Raw genomic sequence first — 22,550 nt, 5'->3', positions numbered from 1 at the left:
TAAATTGGATTAAAAATAAAATACATTTATATTTTGAAGTTTGAATTTTTTTTCTTAAAACCGATAGGATTCGTGTTTCAGACACTGACAGGGCCATTGGATTTTATCTTAGCCAAAGGAGGACTCGTCCCAAATAAGAGGTCACTTATTAACTATAATACTAACTTGCGTTTTAGACCGATTACACTCGTTAACAATGGACGAGGGTCGTTACGAACGAAGGACGTTCCTGTGATAAATTAACAATTACATTTTAAGCTTGGATAAGCGGCACGCCGAACGAATCTAGTTTAAACTGCTTTTCTACAAAAGTTCAATTGACTAATGATCAGTGTAAGTACGATGTTTAATCTATAAATCTAGATGTATACAGGCTACTCGTGTTACAAACTCAGCCCGTAGATTCTACATTCAAAAAGGAACCAAAAACTGCTAATTAACTATGGTCCGAATCTCAGCAGTTTCGGAGTTATTCCACTTTTTGATTTTTTAAGATTTCACGGCCTTGCCTCAAATAAACAATGATAACTCCAAAACTGAAAGGTAAGAAACTGTCAAAGGACAATACCATTGAAAACTACGTTAAATTTCCAATAAGATGTAATCCATATTAAACGTTCGTGAAATAAGCGCTTTAGTGGCGAGAACTTAGAAAAACAATTTTTTTGTCGTGAATCCAAACTACTATTTACAAACCTAGAGACCAGCAAATTTCAGAAAACGTACTCCATTTAATACTATCCTTTTTAGTGGTGCAATTGCTTTTTGCAAGAAAAAACCCGTGGCTGATGGATTGGTAAGGTGTAATGGGTAGTGTGTAACCCTACCAATCCTTCGACCACGGTTTTTTTCTTTTCCTGCATTCATTTTTTCATCTTTGAAAAAAGTAATTGCACCACCAAAAAGGATATTAAATGGAACTTTGCTGGTTTCTAGGTTTGAAAATAGTAGTTTAGAATTACCAGTAAGTTTTTCAACTTAAAAAATATATATATATATTTCGAAGTTCTCGCTACTAAAACGCTTATTTCACGAAGGTTTACAAGTTTAGTATTGATCACATCTTATTGGAAATTTATCGTAGTTTTCAATGGCATCAACAGATTTGTCCAAAACCTTTTAGTTTAGGAGTTATCAATGTTTATTTGAAGCAAGGTCGTGAAATCTGCAAAAAACAGAAAAAGTGCAGTAACTTCTAAACTGATGAGATTCGGACCATAGTTAATAAGACATTTTGGTTCCTTTTTGAATGTAGAATTACTGGCAAAGTTTGTAACACGAGTCGCACCCTGTATAAGTTTAAACATTTAAACAAGTAAGAATACTTATTTCGTATGTTTTTTTTAATATAATGTATTAACAAACACAAAACTTAAATTTTGAAGTACTGTTTAATTTAATTATGTTACCATTTTATATGATAGTTTGAGAACGGTTCAGACTCAGAAGACGCCTCGCTAGTGCTTATTTGATCAACAAGTGGACTATTTGAATTATTCGGGTAAACATTTGATTCTCAACAACTAAATTCCACGGTTTTTTCCACGCTAACGCTATCTATTAAAGGGCTACTAAACAGAAAAAAGGTTCAATTGACAGAATCTAAGGTTGACAGAAAATTTTAAAAGTAAGCCGACTAAGTATCCTGAATAAAATTGAAAAATTACCGATTTTAAGAGTTTTTTTTAATGTGTGCTAAATTGCCTCTCTCAAGAAAAAAAAAACACAAACCAAATATCCACAAATGTATAAACATATATACGTATACATACCAAGGAAGGTGTTAGGATTTTACCGTATACTGCAAATAAAAGATAACATAGGATGTAATCTATTTCCGACAAGGAATAAAAAGCTGCACCTTGCATTGTGGTTTATGATTTATTAATACCTATCAAACATGTAGGATCAAAGATCATAGAATGAGTGTAGGAGAGTCTTCAGTTGTGAGATTTCCAGGCCTTTTAATATCCATACAGCCCAAAAAAAATCAAAATCCTGATAATACCTTTTTTATTTCAATGTCGATTTTTATGGTAAAATAAAATATTAAATTGTCCTTTAAAAAATTTCTAAACAGCCTTGTTTCCTCCAAAAATCAAAAAAGAGATCCCAAATTCTCGCTGCCGCGCACAAGTACAATTCCCATCCTGCACACTATCTATATGGAGTCAAAAAGCCAGCATAGAGCATTTTTCAATTAAGTGGGACACATCGAGCGAACTTTTGCAAATTTATATGCGAGAGTCAACTTCGCATGGCCTATTCTTAGTCGTCCGATACCTCTTCTACGATTCAGATTCAACGACGGCTAGGTATCAACCGTACTCTTGATACATAGGAGCTTCTCTGCCATCTCAAATTTGAAATATACAATGGACAAAAATATTTTATTTGATAACAGATAATTTAAGGAATAAAGCGAACGCTGGACATGGTATATGGTATGATTGATATATTTGAACCAAAGCCAGTTAAAAAGCTCAAACAATTAAAGACGAGTGGCTAATCATAAAGTGTCAAAATTGTAAATTATTGTTGAGGGGATTATGGAGATTAGGGTAATCTTATCTTGTCCTACTGAGTTTAAAACATCATCCATCTCAAATCCCTGGTGTTTACCTAAAAAAGGCCTTTTAATATTCTTTTAGGTTTATTTCGATGTACTTTCTTACGTAAAAACTTAATTCACTGTCTATTTAACTTTCGTGTGTTAGTAAGACAGCCAATTTGTTTTATTATTTTAAAGGAAAATGTATTGAAGAGAAGGTAGATGTATTACTTTTTGTCGTTAATTTTGGAAAGGTTTGAGTAAAAGACAGTTAAAACTGTTTACTGTAAATTTAGATGATATAACATAAAAAATACTGACTTTATGTATATAAAAAAAGCACCTTGGTGTTTTATTAGATTGAACAAATGTTTCAAATTTAAACATTTCAAGGGCGGACGCTATAGCGACACTCAGACAGCTTTTGCGGCTAACCGCTGATAATTTTAAGATAATACGTAAAGTGCACAATTCAGGTGGTTTCTGCAGACAGGAAGCACGATTATCTTACAATTTAAACTAAAATAACATTTCTTGTACTTTTCGTAATAAAGAAAATAATAATTTATAGAGCGGTATATTTCTTGAAAATTTAAATAAGACAGTATTGATTTATTTAACTTAAACTCACATTTAATAAGAAAAAAAATTATGAAGCATTAGTACCAACTAACGATAAATGTGTAGGTGTTTCGAGAATGATTGTATTTATTAGCGAGAATGTTGGCCGAATAAGTATAAACGAAAACCTTCACCAAGGCTAGTGTGGACGGTATGAATGAGGAGTAATTGGCGTAATATCGAGGACGCTTCCATATGTATTTTTAGTTCTAAATAGTATCGAGAAAAAAAATTATGGAATGTATTTTAGCGATATCGATAATAGATGTATCGTATAGAGATAGATAGGTAGGTAGATATATAAATAAATAAACATATATATATATGTGTATATATATATATCCATATTTATATTATAAAACAAATTATCTCGATGGATGTACATCATTTCTTTTAATACATACGACNATAGAGAGAGAGAGAGAGAGAGACAGACAGGCAGAGACAGATAGATAGGTAGATGGATAAAGAGGGTGAGAAAGAGAGAAAGAGAGTGGGAGAACAAGAGTATAGGAGAAGAATGGGAGACAAATCGATATATTGATAGAAAGAACGAGTGATGAGAGACGACGGAGAGTGAGAAAAGAGAGAGATTTAGATTGAGCGAGAGTGAGTGTGAGAAGTTGATAGGGAATAGAGAAAGTGGAAGAAAAAAAAGACAGAACGAGAAATAAAGAGAGAGAACGCTAGATAGATAGGTATATGGATATAACGAGAGATATATAGATAGATAGAGGATGAGAGTAAGAGAGAGAGAGAGTGATAGAGGGAGGGAGAAAAAGAGAGAGATAAAGAGAGAGTGAAAGAGAGAGGGAGTAAAATGTTTAAATATGAACCTATGCATACAATGTAAGAGTAATGTATGTTTAACTGTGTGTGTAAATATAATATGATGATCATTTCAATAAAGTCACTATTCAAAAAACTAGCTGGAATTTTTGTGGAGCTAATCATTGACCTAGATGGACCCACACTGCGCACTTGATTTTCTTGTTCTCTTTTGAAAATCTCTATTGCCTAATGATACATGTTGACCTTCTAGTACTTATCGATATTGCAACTTAGGTGAAAAAAGAATCAAACTAGAAGACACAGAAAAGTTAAGAATGCTAAGAACAAAACAACATTTTTTAATAGAAATCAAGAGCCAATTATATAAAAGAGGAACTGTCTAATTTTCCTATCATGAGATATAAGATGAAGATTATTTTATTTGTTTTATTGAAATATGTGTTTTGCGTTTTAGGTGTGCAAACAATCCTCGGGACAGAAGACGTGACCAGTTGGCACGAAATAATGAGGAGCCTTCTCGCCGAGTTCTTCGGAACATTCTTCCTCGTCTTCATCGGATGCGGGTCCTGCATCGCCATAGGCCCTGTGCCATCTATCGTACAGATCGCACTTTGTTTCGGCTTCGTCATCGCCACGGCTGTTCAGGTACGCTAATCGTCGTTTGCATAAAGTCAAGTAAGAAAAGTAAAACAAATCACTGATTTAACTTTCAACATTTCTGTTGAATAAGTCCCTGAGGTATGTTTTGGTCAACAGAACATATTCCATTTTACATCTAACTAGTCTGGAAAATTGACTACAACCTATTAAAATTATGGAACAGATTGAACCCTTATTTTTCTCAACCCAAACTTAATTATAACTTTATAAGGTTAGTTCAGGGACTTTGCTTGTCCGAATGTCATACGTGATGAATCATTTGGCCCATCGTCATAAGCAAGACTTACATTACTTTTTTAAAAACATTTCTCTTGAAGGTATTTGTAATAAATTCACTGATAATTCTATCAATAGAAACGCGCTCGACTGCGACTAACTGCTAACAAAAATTCAAATTAGTCTTGTCCGAGAGGACAGTAACCTCACGACCCGACTAGCTACTATGTCCATTGTCTAAGTCAATAAGAAAGTAATTTTAGACGTTTATAAGCATATAAGAAACCAACAGTAATTGTGTCTCAAAATATAAATTGTATTGTGTGTGTTTCAAATTGTGAGATTTCATCTTCAGGTCTTGAATGTTGAACCAGAAATCCCCCTGGAATCAGACCAAAATGATCGGAAACTACCAAAATCTATGAGTATAAAAAGATTGACAACTGACCTGAACCTTGTTCGTTTAGCTTACATCGCGAAAAGCTTAAAAGTTCCAAAGCCATAAGAAAGCTAAAGAAAAATTCTGCGCCTAAACTTGACCAAGCTGAAACTCAGTAGAGATTCGTAAACAACTCGTGGGTCCGCCTATCCTCGCTCCTTTATCCTCCTTTGTCTATCAGTAGTTGCAAATACAGATTTTCATTACTTGAAATATTTTTTTTGTGCAATCATATTTAACCCTGTAATTAATTTAAAAGTACTGATGTTAGAAGTTTTATTATTAAGTGCCTATTATTCAGCAAAGCAGGTTACAATTTTTTTTAACAAAATGCAAAGTTCGCTTTTTGCACACTGAAAAACCATTGAATACAAATTTTTGGGAAGTTTGTTTTTTCAAGATTTTTTCCTTTGAAAATTGACAAAAAAAATGTGATAATTTTTAAAAGACCCCACCGACCCACAGGCGTATAGGATCTTATAAACTACAAGTAAGGACATACATTTTCTTTCTGTACATAAATTAATAAAACAACCTAGAAGACCCTAAAAATCCAATAAAAAACACGACTAAAAGAAAATAGCAGGGTCGGTGGACCGGATCGGCAGAGAAGCTCTCGAAAAACCTGTCTCTTGGGGAGAAGGGTCATCCTCACACTCTTGAGATTAGGTCATGCAAGGTTATGTGTTATGTTGCCCGCGTATGTGTCTGGCAGGAAGGTTGCTCGATGTGAACACCTAATTGAAACTTGATGTCATCCGATATGAGAATTGTGCTTCAGCGTACAGCGAGTATCTGGGTCCCATGTTTCGATTCTTGGAGGAAACAGGGGTGTTTTATTGTATGTAGTAATGATAGTTTTATGTTCCTAGCGTGTGTTGAGAGTGAATGAATTTATTAATTATAGTGTGTAATGTGAAAGGAGGAATCTTGAGTACTCCATCGACCCTCAGTTAGGTGAGTTATACAATAAGTGTAAAGGGTGTTGGAGGAATATCGCGTACTGCACCACCAAATGAGTAAACGGTTTGTAAACAGGAAAGTATATATTTAAGAATGAATGAGAGAATGAATGGGTTTGGTTCTAGGAACTGCATCTAGATAGTCCCCCTAAGTCCAACCTAAGCGGCTAGACGGAAGGTCTGACCCCGGACTGCCACCACCCTAGGTGGGTGATTCTCTAGGCCGGATAAAATCCAGACAAGTAATAAATGGACATATACGAGAAAAAAATGCCCCCGGCTGGCACAAGCTAAAAAGGTACACTTTTTGTTTGCTACAAAACTTCGTATTTAATATTTCGTATATGTCATTAAATTAATCCTATATTTCATTTTTTTAAAACAATCGACGGATAACCTAAAATATTAACGTGTGTGGTGATTAGTGACCGTTAATCGATATTTATTTAGAAATCGTGAGATGCGGTCTGGTGTGATGTAGGTTTCAGAAAAACATTTTTTTTATCGTGCCAAAGTTTCGATCTTTATTGAGATCATCTTTAGGGCCTGGGATTTACAATCATTGTTTACATATTACAATTACATTTTGTATGTGGAAAAGTGAATTTATACAATGCAAAATATATTTTATATATTCAATCAAAGTATTTCTACTCAAAGTGTTTGTCTTCTGTGTAATTGTGTCATTCTTGCGTGTCGTGTCGAGAGTGCCAGTGAGATTTTGCTATTTTATGTTTATATACGTTGGATTTTGAAGGTATATTTGATATGATTGCAAAAAACCCAAGCAAAATCCTACCGCACTTGCTACCCACCATTTTGAACACCTACACAATTTTGACTTCAAAAATCCAAAAATATTACATACAGAACAAAACAAATATAAACGTAATTTCTTAGAAATGGTTTATATCAACCCCTTTTTTCCCTTTCCCTTCGTCGGCTCCTTTCAGCTCAAAGAAGCCGACGCCTTATACAAAAATGTCTTTTCTATACCGACATCCTTCCGCACCCCTTCAAAATCCAACGTATTTATACACAAAATAGCAAAATCTCACTGGTATTCTCGACACGACACGCAAGAATGGCACAATTACACAGAAGGCAAACACTTTGAGTGAGTAGAAATACTTTGATTGAATATATAAAAAATCCACATCCAAAATGTAATTGTAATATGTAAACAATGTTTGTAAATCCCAGGCCCTGAAGATGATCTCAATAAAGATCGAAACGTTGGCACGATAAAGAAAATGTTTTTCTGAAACCTACATCACACCAGACCGCATCTCACGATTTCTAAATAACTAAAATATTAACCTTGAAATACCTGCACAACAAAACAAGAATCTCATATTAAAGAAAGATTATTTAAATTGCTTACATTTAAAAAAAATTACTTTTAGAGAGTTAATTGGCTAGAAAGATTTGCCACGTGTCTAATATTTTTTAACCTAGTATCGGTGATACCAAGTCCGTCACATCCCCTTTTAAGTTAAGTGATCCTGCTAAGGAATATTTTTCTCCTACAGTGTATGATTTGTACTGGAAAATATAGATGTTGTGGGGTCAAAAAGAAAAGCCAACAAATACATATAGGATGGAGAAATAATATACGAAAAAATCACACAAAATATATGAAAAAATCTAAACACGAAAAATTTAAAAATTATAGGACTTACAGAAATGATAGAGAGAAATTACTATTACTAAAGAAATCATTTATAGGTAAAAAAATGTTTTATTTGTTGTAACATATCGTTTAAAATTTCCTTTATTTAGTTCATGTAAATTATTCTTAGGGGACACCAGTCCCAGTATAAAGTTATTTTTCTTCTTCTTTAAAAAATCTAATTTTGCAAAAATAAGAGAGACTAAGTAATTATGAGTTTTCAGATTGCTATTTAAAACGTGCTAGGCATAAAAATTAATGGTTACGGGTGGTTAGGGATGGTAGATATGGTAATTAATAATTAATTTTTATCTTTGCTTAAAAGTCAACATTATTGTCTATCTTTATGTAAGGCATTGGTTGAGATAAAAAAGTCAGTGTCACGAGCTGGATTCGAACCCACGACCTTCGGCTAAATACACCGCTGCTCTACCACTTGAGCTATCGTGAGTGGTAGAGCAGCGGCGTATTGAGCCGAAGGTCGTGGGTTCGAATCCCGCTCGTGACACTGACTTTTTATCTCAACCAATACCTTACATAAAGATTAATTAATTGAAAGAAGTTATTTGGTCAATCGAACCACGAAATCTATTGGATTATAGTTTATTTTACATTTAGATATGAACATTTCAGTAAGCGTTTTCAATATAAGTATTTTGGGAATGATTTTTTTAACGGATATTAAGTTAGCTTCTTGAAATTGCATTTAGTCTATACGTGCCTATGTGACCTTTGGAGTAAATAATAGGCAAATTGAGTTTGCCAGGAGTAGGAAGGATGCATGTAATTGAGCTGAATCGTTTTCTCTCTCACGAAAATCCGGGAACGGGTCTAGAATTAATTCGAACGTTTAACAATTCCAGAGAAGAACGAGTCTGAATGACTAATTCCAAGTCACAGATGGGACGGCGACGCGACTGTTCTCTCAACGAATTATCAAAGGAATTTTATTTATAAAAAATGGTAAAAATTAAAATAGCTTGTAAATTAATGCGGTTATTTAAAAACCGGCGTTTTGTAAGCGGATTCCTGAAATAGTTTCTTAATATTTCGTTATTCAAACCTTGAACTTGATGCAGGCAGAAGAGAAGGTTTGTCGGCGGTCGAACAGCTTAATAAGTATTTACAGCTTCTGGCTTACAACCAGTCCGTCCAGATTCGACAAGGGCCCACATATAATCTATCGTAGTAATAACAACAGTTCTTTTTTTAATTGAACTTACAACTGGGTTAAAGTTTACACACAAAAAGATCAAATATACCACTTGAGTTTTTAATTTAAACCAGTTCAACACTTGTTGACTTGTTATAGATTGTTCGAGTGTAGATGAACAAACAAGAAGCGATAATGCACTGTTCCAGTAACTGCTTATTTTGACTTTTTTAAATTAAATTTTAAAATTGTAGTTTTTTTATTATTTACAGTTTATTATAACTACATTTCATTAGGTAACAAATAACTATCGAATATGTACAATCAAGTCAAGAGTGGAGAAACCACCTATTTGCAGGACTCCAATGCGAGCACTTTTTTTCCCTGTTTAGTGTAGACTAGTTTCACTATCTCTGTCACTATTATTGGAAAGATTTGCGACCATCGCTTCTTGTTGGGAGGGTTATATGAAATTTGCAGTAACGGGAGCGGATTACATCTTGGACAAAAGGAATATTTAGTTATCTGGGAGGATGGTGTGGTGGTTGGAGTCATAAAATGGAGCATCAGGGTTTTTTTGAGGTTAAGGATTGTGCAGTTTGGATGCGACGGCTTCCTTAAGGTATCTTTAAGCAGCCTTTTCTAAGTCCTAAGTGTCCCTCCATTTCTTCCAGTTCTTATCGTTCCTCCAGCATTCTAACTGTTAGTTAGATTGTTTGTCAATAAGTCGTTAAAGTGCTCTGTATAGTGTCATAACTTCTTGACATTTCAGCCGTGGTTGGGATTCCACATTAAGCGTTTGTCCATGTACAATCTTACCGCACTTTGTCCGCAGTCGGGAGAGGGTTATTGTTAAAGTAAGATAGTAGGAGGTAAGAGAGTGAAAGTTATGCGATGGAATTTTATTATCTTCTTTTCACACTAAGACTACACTAAGGTGAGGTGTTGTTGAAGGATAAGAGTGTAAATGACTGGATGAGGGTTACCCGAGAGAATATCTGTTTCGTCTAGAAATGTTAGGGTGGTAGGTTGAGGATGGGAAGTGTATACACCTGGTACAGTGTGGAGGCAATAGTGCCCTGAGTCAGTGGTCAGTGAAGTAGCTGTGAAGGATTAGGTAGTATGGAGAAGGAAGGATATCCTTGAACAAAAAACAACAAGCTTTGGTGCAAAGCACATTCGAAACTGTAGTTTAGTAACTTAAAGTGTACAACAATATACTTGGTAGGATCGGGGATGTGGTCAAGGACTACGTAAAGCTTGACGCCAATTTGGACCACATCCCCGATCCTATCACATATATTGTTAAATAACGGCTGGTCAGTCACCTTTACATCACTAAAGTGTACAGTCAGAATTCATTTTCGTTAGCATCTTTTCTACATTTTCTTATATTTTCATTTTTACAATGTACACTAATTAAAATATATTTTTCTGCCTTTCTGGGGCACTTTTTATATATTAGTAAAAGTAAAAAAAAAATTAGTATATATAATTTTAAATTTTAAAAATCCTATACAATCCTTAAGTTCGAATATTTATAGCAAAAAAGAGACATTTTTGGGTAAATCAACCTGGAGTAATTTTTGTTTCTGGCTGATTCCGTTGTTCTACTTAAAAATGGACAATCCCACTGGATTTTACGTACTGTTCGTGATATTAACTAACTGTAAGAAAACTGCATATTTCTTTTTTCAGTGTATATCAACAACTTTTGTTTTTACGACATTATGAGTAGGAAAAGTTAGAATAAGAGATTTTGACATAAGCACCCCAAAGGTTTTATTTTTTATTTACCGTTATGATTGATTTGTGGAAGCCATGTTTAAGCTATTATGTGTAGTGTATTATGTTCTAAACATTATAAAAGTTTATGTAAATCTCTTGAGCTATTTTAAAATTAAAACTATATTCGTGTTGTTTTTTGAAATCTATTGCAGTTGGAATGCAAAAATTTTGCCGGAAGATCTATCTCAGACTTTTAGTTAAAAGAAATATTTCAACCCACTTTGCTTAAAACGCAAAAATAATTAATAATCAGGCGCGCATTTTTGTGTCTAACAGACAACCAATTATGATAGCATATAGTCACTTCTACAAAGTATTCGATATTCTAGGGGTGGAATTCTACTCAATTCATTCTCGCTAATAACTTCTACATCACAGATTCACCTCAGAGCTTCTTCCTTTCACGCCAATAAATTTCACTCATTCATTTAACAGAAACAAAACAAAAAACCTATGTGCATTTAACTATTCCTTCTCTGAGGTATGGGAAGTCGGTGCACTCTTCCATGCCCCAAGACTTGCTATATGCCAAAAAATATGCGTCAAGTTTATTTCAGTTCAAGTTTTGTATGACTTATGCGTGGTCTTGCCAGTAAGGCCCATTCCACATTGTCTATGTGTTGCCTTTTTTTAACCTGAGTTTGACCGGAATATTTTATTTCTTCGTGCCAATTGTCATCGGTCAATTGCAGCGAAAAATTAGCGAGATCAATTGCTGCTATTATATCAAACCGTAAATAAATATGTTAATTTTGAAGTAGTTGTCAAGTCTGTTTTTATATTTATTACACTTTCTAAGAAATTACAACGTCAAAATTCCATAAAGTTCAGAAGATAATGTAGACAATGATTATCTCTAACCTCAGTGTGATTTCAATCTTCTCTTCTTATTTAAATCAAGCTTACTTAATCTCCCAAGCACAACTTTTTTTACATAGGTTAATCATTTCATTATGAAACTATGGTAAATTTTATAAAAGTTAAGAAAACATTGATAATATTCTCAACTTTACACATATTAAGTAATAAAAGTTCTCAAAACTGTGCCAAGATGGATTTTTCACCTGCAATTATTTAACACCCGTTTTGACATATAACTGAAGAAATGTCCCGGTGCCTTTTGAGTCTCGTACCCGTGACCTTTCTACGCCTAAAGATGTGATATGAACGACATTAACGACTTGTAATTACCTGACATTTGATGTGGCTATGGTACTTTAATTAGGCCAAGGACAATAGGGGGATAGTGTGTGTGTTATAAATTTTAATGGTACACTTTCACTTAAACCTATATGGACTTGTGTTTCAGGTATCTATTATTTTACAACCATGAAAAGTAAACAAAAATTATATTTTTATTTCTCACATTATAAGTGATTTCATTCTTAACAGTGCAAGGTTAATGATTTTTTAAAAACATTGCAACTGTAATTATGTGGGAAATTTTAGTACATTATATCCTATTGTTCTAGGCATTTTCTTTCTTCCGTGTTCTCTTGGCAAATATTTGAAACTATTTGTAAAGACGTTTCTCACAAATAGATCTGTGTTTAACCTTTTCCCTGAGGGTAAAATAATTTTAGCTATTAGCACTTCCGCAGAGGAAGTAGCTGATTTTCATGAGAAAGTCCTTTTTTCTGTAGAGATTTCCTTCCAGATCACACTCAATTGAGGAAGAGAAGGACAACGCTCCTTTTATTGTTTAAAGTACTGTAGCTAATTATTTTCTAAAGTCAAAATTAGCCTTTATGTCTAAGGCAGTTTATTTAAATTTATATTTATTATTTTTAATTAATAAATTACAACTACCTTCAAATAGATAGCAATACGAAAGGAAATATACAAAATTAAAAACAAATATGGAGAAAATGCTCATTGATAGTACTCCAAATATAGTAAAACGAATTCTGTTGAATTAATACTTGTGTCATTATCAATTTCACTATCATCACCAACACATTCTAGGAGATCTCGCGGCAATCGCCTCAGCTCGCGAACGACACCACCCTCGACGGGTAAACGGATAAGACTGACAAGGGGATGACTAGGTTGGTGTGACACGGATTTGGACCAAATTGTTTTTGGTGATACTACACTCCAAAATAATGGACCCGTATCCGCCACTCTTTGTGAATAGAATCTGGTTTCGCCTCCAAAAAATGTTTTTGAAAGTTGAAATTGTTCGTTTTTAAATATTTTCATTTCGCCGTTCTGATTGCTCCAATCAATGATGTGAATATATAATTTTACAGGATTTTTTATGTAGATTGCAATACAAATAAAGGCCATCTAACTTTATCAATAATCATAACATTTCTAACAATAATTTTTTTTCATGTAAATTAGACCATAAAACTTTTTTTGTGAAACTAATATGAAATTTCGTTTTAGCACCTCTAGAGACCCCTAAATAGAAATCCTTGTCTGAATTTAAATTTATCGATTTTTTTTTTACTTGGGTTGGACCTCATTGTCGTGATTCTAGCGTTATAAAATCATTAAGATACTGACTTTCTTGCCAGAGAAGAATTTTCATATTAAATAAAATTAAAATGTAAAAAAATTATAAATTTAAGGAGTTATACATACAAATATAAAGTTAATTTACCCATTTTAAGTTAGATACCCACTTTCATGGAAATCGGTGTAAATTAATTTTTCAACTGATAATTTTGACGACCATGATGTCATTCGTAGTGGAAGCTCTAACATAATTTTCCACAAAACCATATAAATCGATTTTCTTGGTTGATAATTCGTTTTAAAGAAACAATCAAGCGCATTTTATAACTGTGTTGAACATTAAAATTGAACTATTATTTTCATTTGAAAAAATGAAGTTAATTTCTGACAAATAATTTTTCTATTTTGAGTATTTTCTTATAAAATTTTTCTGTATATTTTTATGGTACATATGTCGTTAAAACGCTATATTCTTCTATTTTCAAATGGTATGCTTGATGTTAAAATCCTTTTAGCCGTTTTTGAATTATAGCCGATTAAATCTGATATTCCGATAATGACTTCTTAAAAAAAAATTTAGACAAAATTTAGGCAAATTTGAACAAAAAAGTGTACTTAGGGGTATCTACAGTTGCTACAACGAAATTTCATATTAGCTTTAAAATAATTTATGACCTAGTTTACTTGAAAAAAAAAATATTTTAAAAATTTTTTGGTTATTGATAAAAGGTTTTCAGTTGAGCTAAAAAAGTCAATGGCACGAGCGGGATTCGAACCCACGATCTTCGGCTTGATACGCCGCTGCTCTACCACTTGAGCTATCGTGACCTCGATCCACTNTCAAGTGGTAGAGCAGCGGCGTATCAAGCCGAAGATCGTGGGTTCGAATCCCGCTCGTGCCATTGACTTTTTTATCTCTACTGAAAACCTTAATTAATTGTAAGATATTAATTTGTCAAGTGGACCACGAAACTAGTGAATGTAATGAGTTATTGATAAACTTTATTTTTATTGCATTCTACATAAAAAATTCTGTAATTAATTGATCAGCAAGTAGAACGGCGAAATAAAAGTATTAAAAAACTTTAAAAAAATATATATATAAAAAAAGGCGAAACCAGTGCTTATTCACAAGAAGTGGCGGATACGTGACCAATATTTTGGAGTAGACTCAACACAAAAAATTTGGTCTACATTCGTGACACACCATCCTGGTTGTCCCCTTGTGACATCTGACTGGTGATATGCTCCTCAACTCTGCACCTGTGTGTATGTACATATATATGTGCGGATCTGAGCTTATATAAATCGAAATCCGAAAAACAAACCTTACTTAGTTGTATTTTCTAGAATTTATTTATTACACAGTCCTTAAGTTCTTGTATATTTTTTTTGTTATATATTTATTTGCTTAACTATTTTCTCCATTCTTCAATCTTTGATTAAACAATAAAATAATACTTTTCACTTCTATTTTCTTTCGGCAAGTGGATCAAATTGATTCTGTCTTATCTAATGTTTACTCAGAATACAACGCCTGGTCATATTTGTACGATCGTGTATTGTCTTTTTCGTACTTATTTCTTTTTTTTAAATCTCATATTATTCAATGTTTACGAATGTATTGAAAAAATATAAAAATATTGTAATGATTCTATAAATATAATTCTATCTACCAATGATCAAAGTATATATTGTAATGTTTTTTTTTGTTTTTTTTTTATCGATAAAGTCTTGATAATTTTTTTATTTTTTTTATGTATGTGTCTTGGAAAAGGTGGTACGAAGGAGGTCTGTCATCATCTGTTTGTTAACATACAATTTTTGTGTTTTACAGTGTTTCGGCCATGTAAGCGGTTGCCACATAAATCCAGCGGTCACCCTCGGTCTTTTCACATGTGGAAGGTGCGGCCTTCTAAAATGCGTTGCTTACATCCCGACCCAGTGTGCAGGAGCTGTGGCCGGGGCTGGTCTTCTTATGGTAAGAAGGATCAACAGTACGTTACATTCCGCTCTGAATCATCTCGGATGGACCCGGAGTCACGCGATATCTCATCGTTCAATTTGAATTTCATGATAAATGGTAAACATCGGAACAATACGACGAGACTAATTCTATTCAAACTGTTTCTTGATTTGAATTGTGACTGAAAGATGGGGGAATTTGTTGCACTAGTTTAATGTAATTATTCAGACAGTAAATAGAGTATATCGATTGTATTTTCTGACATCTAGTCATTCATTCATTCATTTCAAAACTCTACAAATTTAAATATATATTCGTGTTTACAGTAAAGTAATAAGTGGAAATAACTACTACCCGTTTTATCTAGAATGATTGTTTAAACAGCAACGAAAGAAAAGTGACGGGAAAGACTATCTACCTCCTAATAAATCTTAATAAAATAATAATCCTATTTTCCTCTATCTTTCTCTATTTCTCTATGTACTTCTATTTAAAACTAAAAACACATATGGAAGCCAACGGCGTCCTCGATATTACGCCAATGGCTACTCCTAATTCATCCCGTCCACACTAGCCTTGGTGAAGGTGGTCGAGGTACTAGGTTGTCGAAAACGGCCTGTTTTCGTTTAAACTTATTCAGCCAACATTCTCGCTAATAAATACATTCATTCTCTAAAATAAGAGAAAATAATCTACGAAGGGACAAGTATATCAGAACTTACACATTCATCGTTAGTTGGCATCATAAAACTTTTTCCTTATCAACTGTGAGTTCAAGTTAAATGAATCAGGACTGTTATTTAAATTCTTAAGAAATATACCGATCTATAAATTATTATTTTCTTTATTACAAAAAATACGAGAAATGTTATAGTTTAAATTGTAAGATAATCGTGTTTCCTGTGTGCATCTCACTCTCTCTCCCTTTTTATCAGAGTATTGTAAATAAAGCGTTTCAATTCAATTCTCTCTTTCTTTCTTTTTCTCTCTCTTTGTATATATCTATGTAACTCAATTTCTCTCTCGCTTTTTCAATCTACATCGCCCTTTTCTCAATGTCTGTATCTCTCTTTCTGCATCTCTCTAACCCTACACTCACCATGTCACTAGCTTTCTCTCTGATAGGTTAGATTCCGGGATAATCGACAGTTCTCACAATATGCATTTACGGTAATAAATACTATCTATCTATTTCTCCTTTTCTCTCCCTCACTCTCTCTTGGAGTATTATAAATAAAGGGTTTCAATTCAATTCTCTGCCTTCCTTTCTTTCTCTCTCTCTCTCTCTCTCTCTCTCTCTCTCTCTCTCTCTCTGTGTATATAACTATGCAACTCAATTTGTCACTCGCTTTTTTAATCAACCTCCGACTTTCTTTCAATCTCTGTATCTCTCACTCTTTCTCTTTCACCCTCACTCACTCTTTCTCTCTCTCTCTCTCTCTCTCTCTTTCTCTTTCGCTCTTCCCCCACTCCCCATCTCACTACCTTCTCTCTGCTAGGTTAGACTTCGGAACAATCGACATCTCTTAAATATAAATATACGCTATTAAATACCTGCCTATCTACCGCTCCCTCTATCTTAAACTGTCAAATTGCATTTTTGATATGGCGTGAAGCAATGCATATATTACCACAACATGATGTGCGCCAGCCAATGCAACAAATGGATACAAATCTCAACTTTATCTAATCTCCTAGTTACCTACCTACTCAGTTACATTCTCCCTCACTCTTAAATACATTCTTTCCTATTGTCAATCACTCATATAGGGGGGGGGAGTCGATAATGCATATATATTTAATTAATTAACACATTTACACATGTATTTAATTAATTAACTGATGGTCGATGGGGTACTCAAAATTCCACAGTAGGTCCTCTCGCATTACGCATTCACTCTAATAAATACATTCACTCTCAATATACACAAAAGGAAACACAAAGCGAGATATCTAGCAAGTACATACAATAAAAAGCCATGTTTTCTCTAGTAATAGGAACTGGGGACTCAAAGGCTCGTTGTCGTGCTTGAACACAATTCTATGTGATTTTAACAAGATACAAGTTAAGATACAAATTAGATGATGATGAACTTTCAATAATCTCTCATATCTATATTTCCTATTGTAAACCAACTCAAAAATCCTATACTGGAGTTATTATTATTTAATTAAAATGTAATTCAAAAAGCAATTATCTAATGAGTGTCAAACCAAGTTCCCGAAAATATTAATTCTACCACAGAATTTTCCCTTCTCTTAAAGTTTTGTTTCTTTTCTAGTATGTATTGCCGGAAAATCAAGACACGTGGGGTGTCACCAAAGTTGCCGAACTTTTGACGGCCAACCAAGGATTTGCCATCGAAGCCGTGATCACTGGGCTTTTGATCTTAGTCGTATGCGCCGTGACTGACCCGAACAGGTTAATTAATTAAATTACACCGTCTTGAGAAAGTGTTGCTGATTGAGTTCATTTACAGGCTAGACCTATCAAACGCGGCACCTGTTGCTGTTGGATTAACAATCGCAGCTTGTCATTTGTTTGCAGTAAGTACATAATTAATTACTACATTTTACTATGTAATCTACATAAATTTTAAAAATATGTACATACAAGGGAACCTAACCAAAGTTCAGACAGACTCTAAAGCCAAATAAATTCGGTGGGTACTAATTATTTCGGACTTAAAAAATAGCAAATAAAATGAGGCACCCATTCTTAAAAATTAGAGATACTGGCAAGAGAAGGGGATATATGCCCGGAACTTAAACTTGGAATATGGGGTACGGGTCTACCCAGGCATTTAACCCCTCGGGTCTTGGTCGCCCACCCTGCGTAATATAATAGACTTGGAATAAGAACAGACAGACTCCTTTATCGCCGAGTGATCCCACAAAAAACAAAAGAAGGAACAACAAGGCCTGACATAGACTCCTACAGCTCCATCTCAGAATGGGTCCACAAAACACAAAAGAAGGGATAACAAGATCTAATGGGGTAGTTGAACGCTTCCACAGAACCTAAAAAACGTCGTTAACGGCAATCTGAACAACTCACCTCATTGGAGTCTGGCATTGTCAGCCATTCATCTCGGACTGAGTAAGTCAGTGAAAGAAGTCCTCAGTATGGCTCCTTGTGTTTACGGGCAAACATTGCGGCTACCAGACGAGTTCTTTACAAAAACAGTCATAACTCCTCAGTCGGAATTCGTCATCCTACTTCACAATTTCTTTACCACTCATCGGCCAATCCCACCACGAGCGCCCAGCAAAAATAATTGTTTTATGGATAAAGTAAAAAGGACAGGGACACAAGCTTTCCTACGTGTAGATGCTGTTCGACCACCTCTCACTCCACCCTACGAAAGACCCTTCAAGATTTTAAGAAGGTCGGAGAAAACCTTGGAAGTACGAGGAAGAACGGTTACTGTTTCTGGGGATCATATTAAGCTTGCCAAGGACTTCAAGCGTACTCATCCTCTCCTAACAGTGAACCGAATCTGTTTATCTATGTTCGCCAACCATCGAAACAACAGATCCAGCATCTCCGACAACCACCCTCATTGCCAGACTGCAACCAGCAGCCACCACCAACTGGGCCGGACGTATAGTACCCAGTGGCCAGTACTCTCTACACTGGCTAAATTCCTTTCTTGAAAAGGGAGAGAGTATTGTAGCGCCAAATATACAACGCTACCTATCCATTAGACCGAGCAACTATTGTATTTCCTAAGTATCTAATTTTAATAAAACTGTAAAAAAATAATCTGTTAGACAGATTTAGGATGTGCCAGATAATTTTGAGTGATTTAACATTACCTTGTTCCTGTAATTTGATTGCAACTTATTTGTGTAATTAAACCTACAGGCCCACAAAAATAAATAGAAGGGATAACAAGGTCAAAAAAGACTCCTTCATCCGCATCTCAGAATGGTCAATGCATCCACAAAAACAAAAATGGGATAACAAGAACAAACACAGATTCCTTCGTCTCTTAATGGGTCCACAAAAGACAACAAAGTGGATGAATTCCAGACATGACACAGTAAACCCTTAATTAGACTATCACAATAACAGACAAGCACATTAAATAGCAAACTCAGGGAAAAAGAATGATCTACATCTCAAAATTTATGAAAAGGTGGATCAAGTCAATTTAACTGAAATGAGTAACTAGGAAAAGTGCAATAAGCCAAGTGGGTGCAGTGCTTGAGAAATGTCAAACCCTCACTTTCTAGTGCACCCCCTTATCATCAGCGTATGCCATCCATATCTTATACATAATTAATTTTTAAATATGTATTATTTTTTTAAAGGTACCTTATACAGGATCTAGCATGAATCCGGCTAGATCACTTGGTCCTGCTGCTGTTCAGGCTTTCTGGGAAAACCATTGGGTAAATATTTTATATATATATTCTTCTTCTTCTTCTAATTGTACAATGTTGTCATAAAGGTTTACTGGATCGGCCCTCTGGTCGGAGGAGGAGTGGCAGGACTTTTATACCGGTTCCTTTTCAAAGCGCAGAAGGATGAAGAGAACTCGTACGATCTATAAGAAATATAAAAAACATGTCAGACCATCGTTGTTTTCAGTTCAAAAGTTTTCAGTATTTATTTAAACAAGAGAAACAAAGTTTGGACCTATTCAGAAATACCAAAGATTCCAATCCTTTGCAAATATTATTACAAAATATTTTTTAACAATCTGTATCCATCATCAGTCTAATCCATTTTAAAATTAATCTATATGCAAACTATTTTCTTTTTATAAGTATTAATTGTTAATTGATTATTTTATCATTAATTATATGTTAAAACAATTTTATTGTTTACATATATGTAAACCAATATTTTATTTTTATTAATTGTTAATTGATTACTTGTTGATTTAGTAGAGAGATTTGTTTCAGAAAAACGAGTACCAATTAAAAAGTCTTGTTCATAAATGTATGTCACACATTAAATTTAAAATTTTATTTAAATGATTCTTAATTTAGTATTTTATCTTCTGTTTAAATTACTTAAAAGTGATATTTTACAACTAAAACGTATTAACAATTGTATGTAATGCTAATGAAATATATATTTATTTTTATTGTATATAAATTTGTCCAATTGATTAGAATAAAACAAAATATTTACAATTTTGTTATAGGTTTGAGAAAAATTAATTAATTAATTCTATAATGGCAAAAACTAGCACATCTGAAGGCTACATGCTTAAAATGAGAAAGAAAATGGCAAATACTTTATTAATTTTATAAGTTTTTAAGTATTAAATAAATAATTAATTTTATAATGTTTTTTAAACAAAACAAATCTTGACCCAGATAACTCATTGTCTCAAGCCATTTCCAAAATAAATAAACCTAAATGTACTTTTACATCTGGCAGTTATTGCATGTTATTTATGTCAGGCAGAAATCGTGCCTAATGAAAACAGTGAAGAATTTATGTCAGAGATACAGATTTCAATCATTAGCTATTTCTGTCGACACTTCTATACCAATAGATGTAAACTCTAGTTAATTGTAAGTTCAACTTTGTTGGACACCTGTCGCAAAAGTTAGCCATTCGTCGACTTTTCTGCCACTGCAATAAGTGTCGTATAAACATGAGTGATATAAAAGAGTAGTTTAAATCTAAAAAAAAAAAATTAAAATTATTTTTATTTAATATTAGGTACCTACTTACCAGATGCTAATAATCACAAAGTTATAGCAAGTCATTCTATTACTAATAACTTTTCTGAATTTGATATCATCCTTCGATACAAGAGACCAATTTTACAAGCAACCTTTTCAAAATCAATAGGTTTCATTCTTAAAAAATTTTTAAAATTGAACTGTACCCTCAATACTGAACTCAGACATTAATCACCTGTAGGCACTGACATTTTCACATCTCAAAACCCACTCTCAAACCCATCTAGAATAATTTTTTTTTCTTTTCATCTTTAAAAGTAATTACACAGACCGCAATTTATCATTTTGAAGCATTCAACATGTCAAGATAAAATCAACTGTGCATAGAACGAAAGAGATATACAAGTACATAGAACACAAATGAACACAAAAATCTTGTTAGTAAACAGGTTGAATATTTATTCTATAGTCTTGGGTTCGCAACAGCAGAGGTCATATAAACCCTCAGGGTGCAGCTGTTTTTGAAAAAAAGCCCATTTATAAGTATGTCAGGTTCGAATGCAGGGCCGCTGGATTCGAACACGGGACCTTCACCTTACAGTGATGAGTGCCGTGTCAACACCTAAACCATTGCGACCACCGATGCCCCCTATTCCCCTATTCTAAAGTCTTGGTTGAGATAACAAAATGTCACGATAGCTCAAGTGGTAGAACAGCGGCGAATTTAGCAGAAGGTTGAGGGTTCGAATTCCACTTGTAACACTGACTTTTTTATCTCAACCAAGATCTTACATAAAAAGAATAATTAATTGAAAGAAGTAACTTGGTCAATTGACCACTAAAACATAAACGGATTAATATTTAGTAAGTAAAAGAAGTATCAATTTACTAACAACTCCCCTTGGCCACTTCATAAGTCACTGATAATCGACTACTGATTACAAGACATTTAAAAATGGCAAAAAGAGGGGAAATTTGAAAGGTTGTAGGTTGAGATGGAGAGTTGGTGTCTGAGTGGATCGAAGTAACGATAGCTCAAGTGGTTAGAGCAGCGACGCATTTAGCCGAAGGTTGTGGGTTCGAATCCCGCTCGTAACACTGACTTTTTTATCTCAACCAAGACCTTACATAAAAAGAATAATTAATTGAAAGAAGTAATTTGGTCAATTGACCACTATAACATAAATGGATTAATATTTATTCTAAGTTTCGCATTTTGAGAACTGTCGTATACATATACATGATGTACATTTCTAGTAATTTCAAAGCAATTTTTCTGTCAGACATTCAAAATATAATTCGGGACAAAAATATCAGATATAAACGTACCTTAAAATAAAAAGAATTTAAAAAATAACACTAGGCAAAGAGGACAAGATGAAATCAGTTTGATGCACAGTTATAATTTTAAAAACTTACAGACACTCATCACTGATATGAAGTGGTGCCTACTGCCAAAAACATTGACACAACTGCAGATTATTATTTTTTTTTAATTCTAATTTTTATCACTATTGTATGAAAAGTGATAAAAAAATTTAGCCAACATTCCAATATCAAAATTAAATATTGTTTATACAAATTACCTCAAAATATACCTAATAATTATTGCGATTGC

The 22,550-nt window shown here is 33.7% G+C and overlaps 1 protein-coding gene across 2 annotated transcripts in view; it reads left to right on the top strand.

The window, feature by feature from the left end:
• LOC106666404 (aquaporin AQPcic) overlaps positions 1–20,393 on the top strand; it is a 33,318-nt gene extending 12,925 nt beyond the window's left edge. Inside the window, exons 2-8 of one of the 2 annotated variants that reach the window (XR_002910133.1) lie at positions 4,419–4,609; positions 15,155–15,298; positions 17,566–17,705; positions 17,764–17,830; positions 19,601–19,681; positions 19,741–20,059; positions 20,147–20,393. Coding sequence is in view for 1 of the 2 variants with exons in the window: in XM_024226218.1 (XP_024081986.1) it covers positions 4,419–4,609; positions 15,155–15,298; positions 17,566–17,705; positions 17,764–17,830; positions 19,601–19,681; positions 19,741–19,842 (725 nt within the window). In the remaining variant the exon portion in view is untranslated. Of the gene's footprint in view, positions 1–4,418; positions 4,610–15,154; positions 15,299–17,565; positions 17,706–17,763; positions 17,831–19,600; positions 19,682–19,740; positions 20,060–20,146 lie in introns of those variants that run through there. The other variant, XM_024226218.1, reaches the window with a different exon arrangement.
• Positions 20,394–22,550: the final 2,157 nt, after the last annotated feature.

The sequence above is a fragment of the Cimex lectularius genome, unplaced genomic scaffold, assembly GCF_000648675.2.
Source record: "Cimex lectularius strain Harlan isolate CLEC.00 unplaced genomic scaffold, Clec_2.1 scaffold124, whole genome shotgun sequence".
Lineage (NCBI taxonomy): Eukaryota > Metazoa > Arthropoda > Insecta > Hemiptera > Cimicidae > Cimex > Cimex lectularius.
Note: the sequence above shows the minus strand (reverse complement) of the source record. Positions and strands in the feature narration are given on the sequence as shown.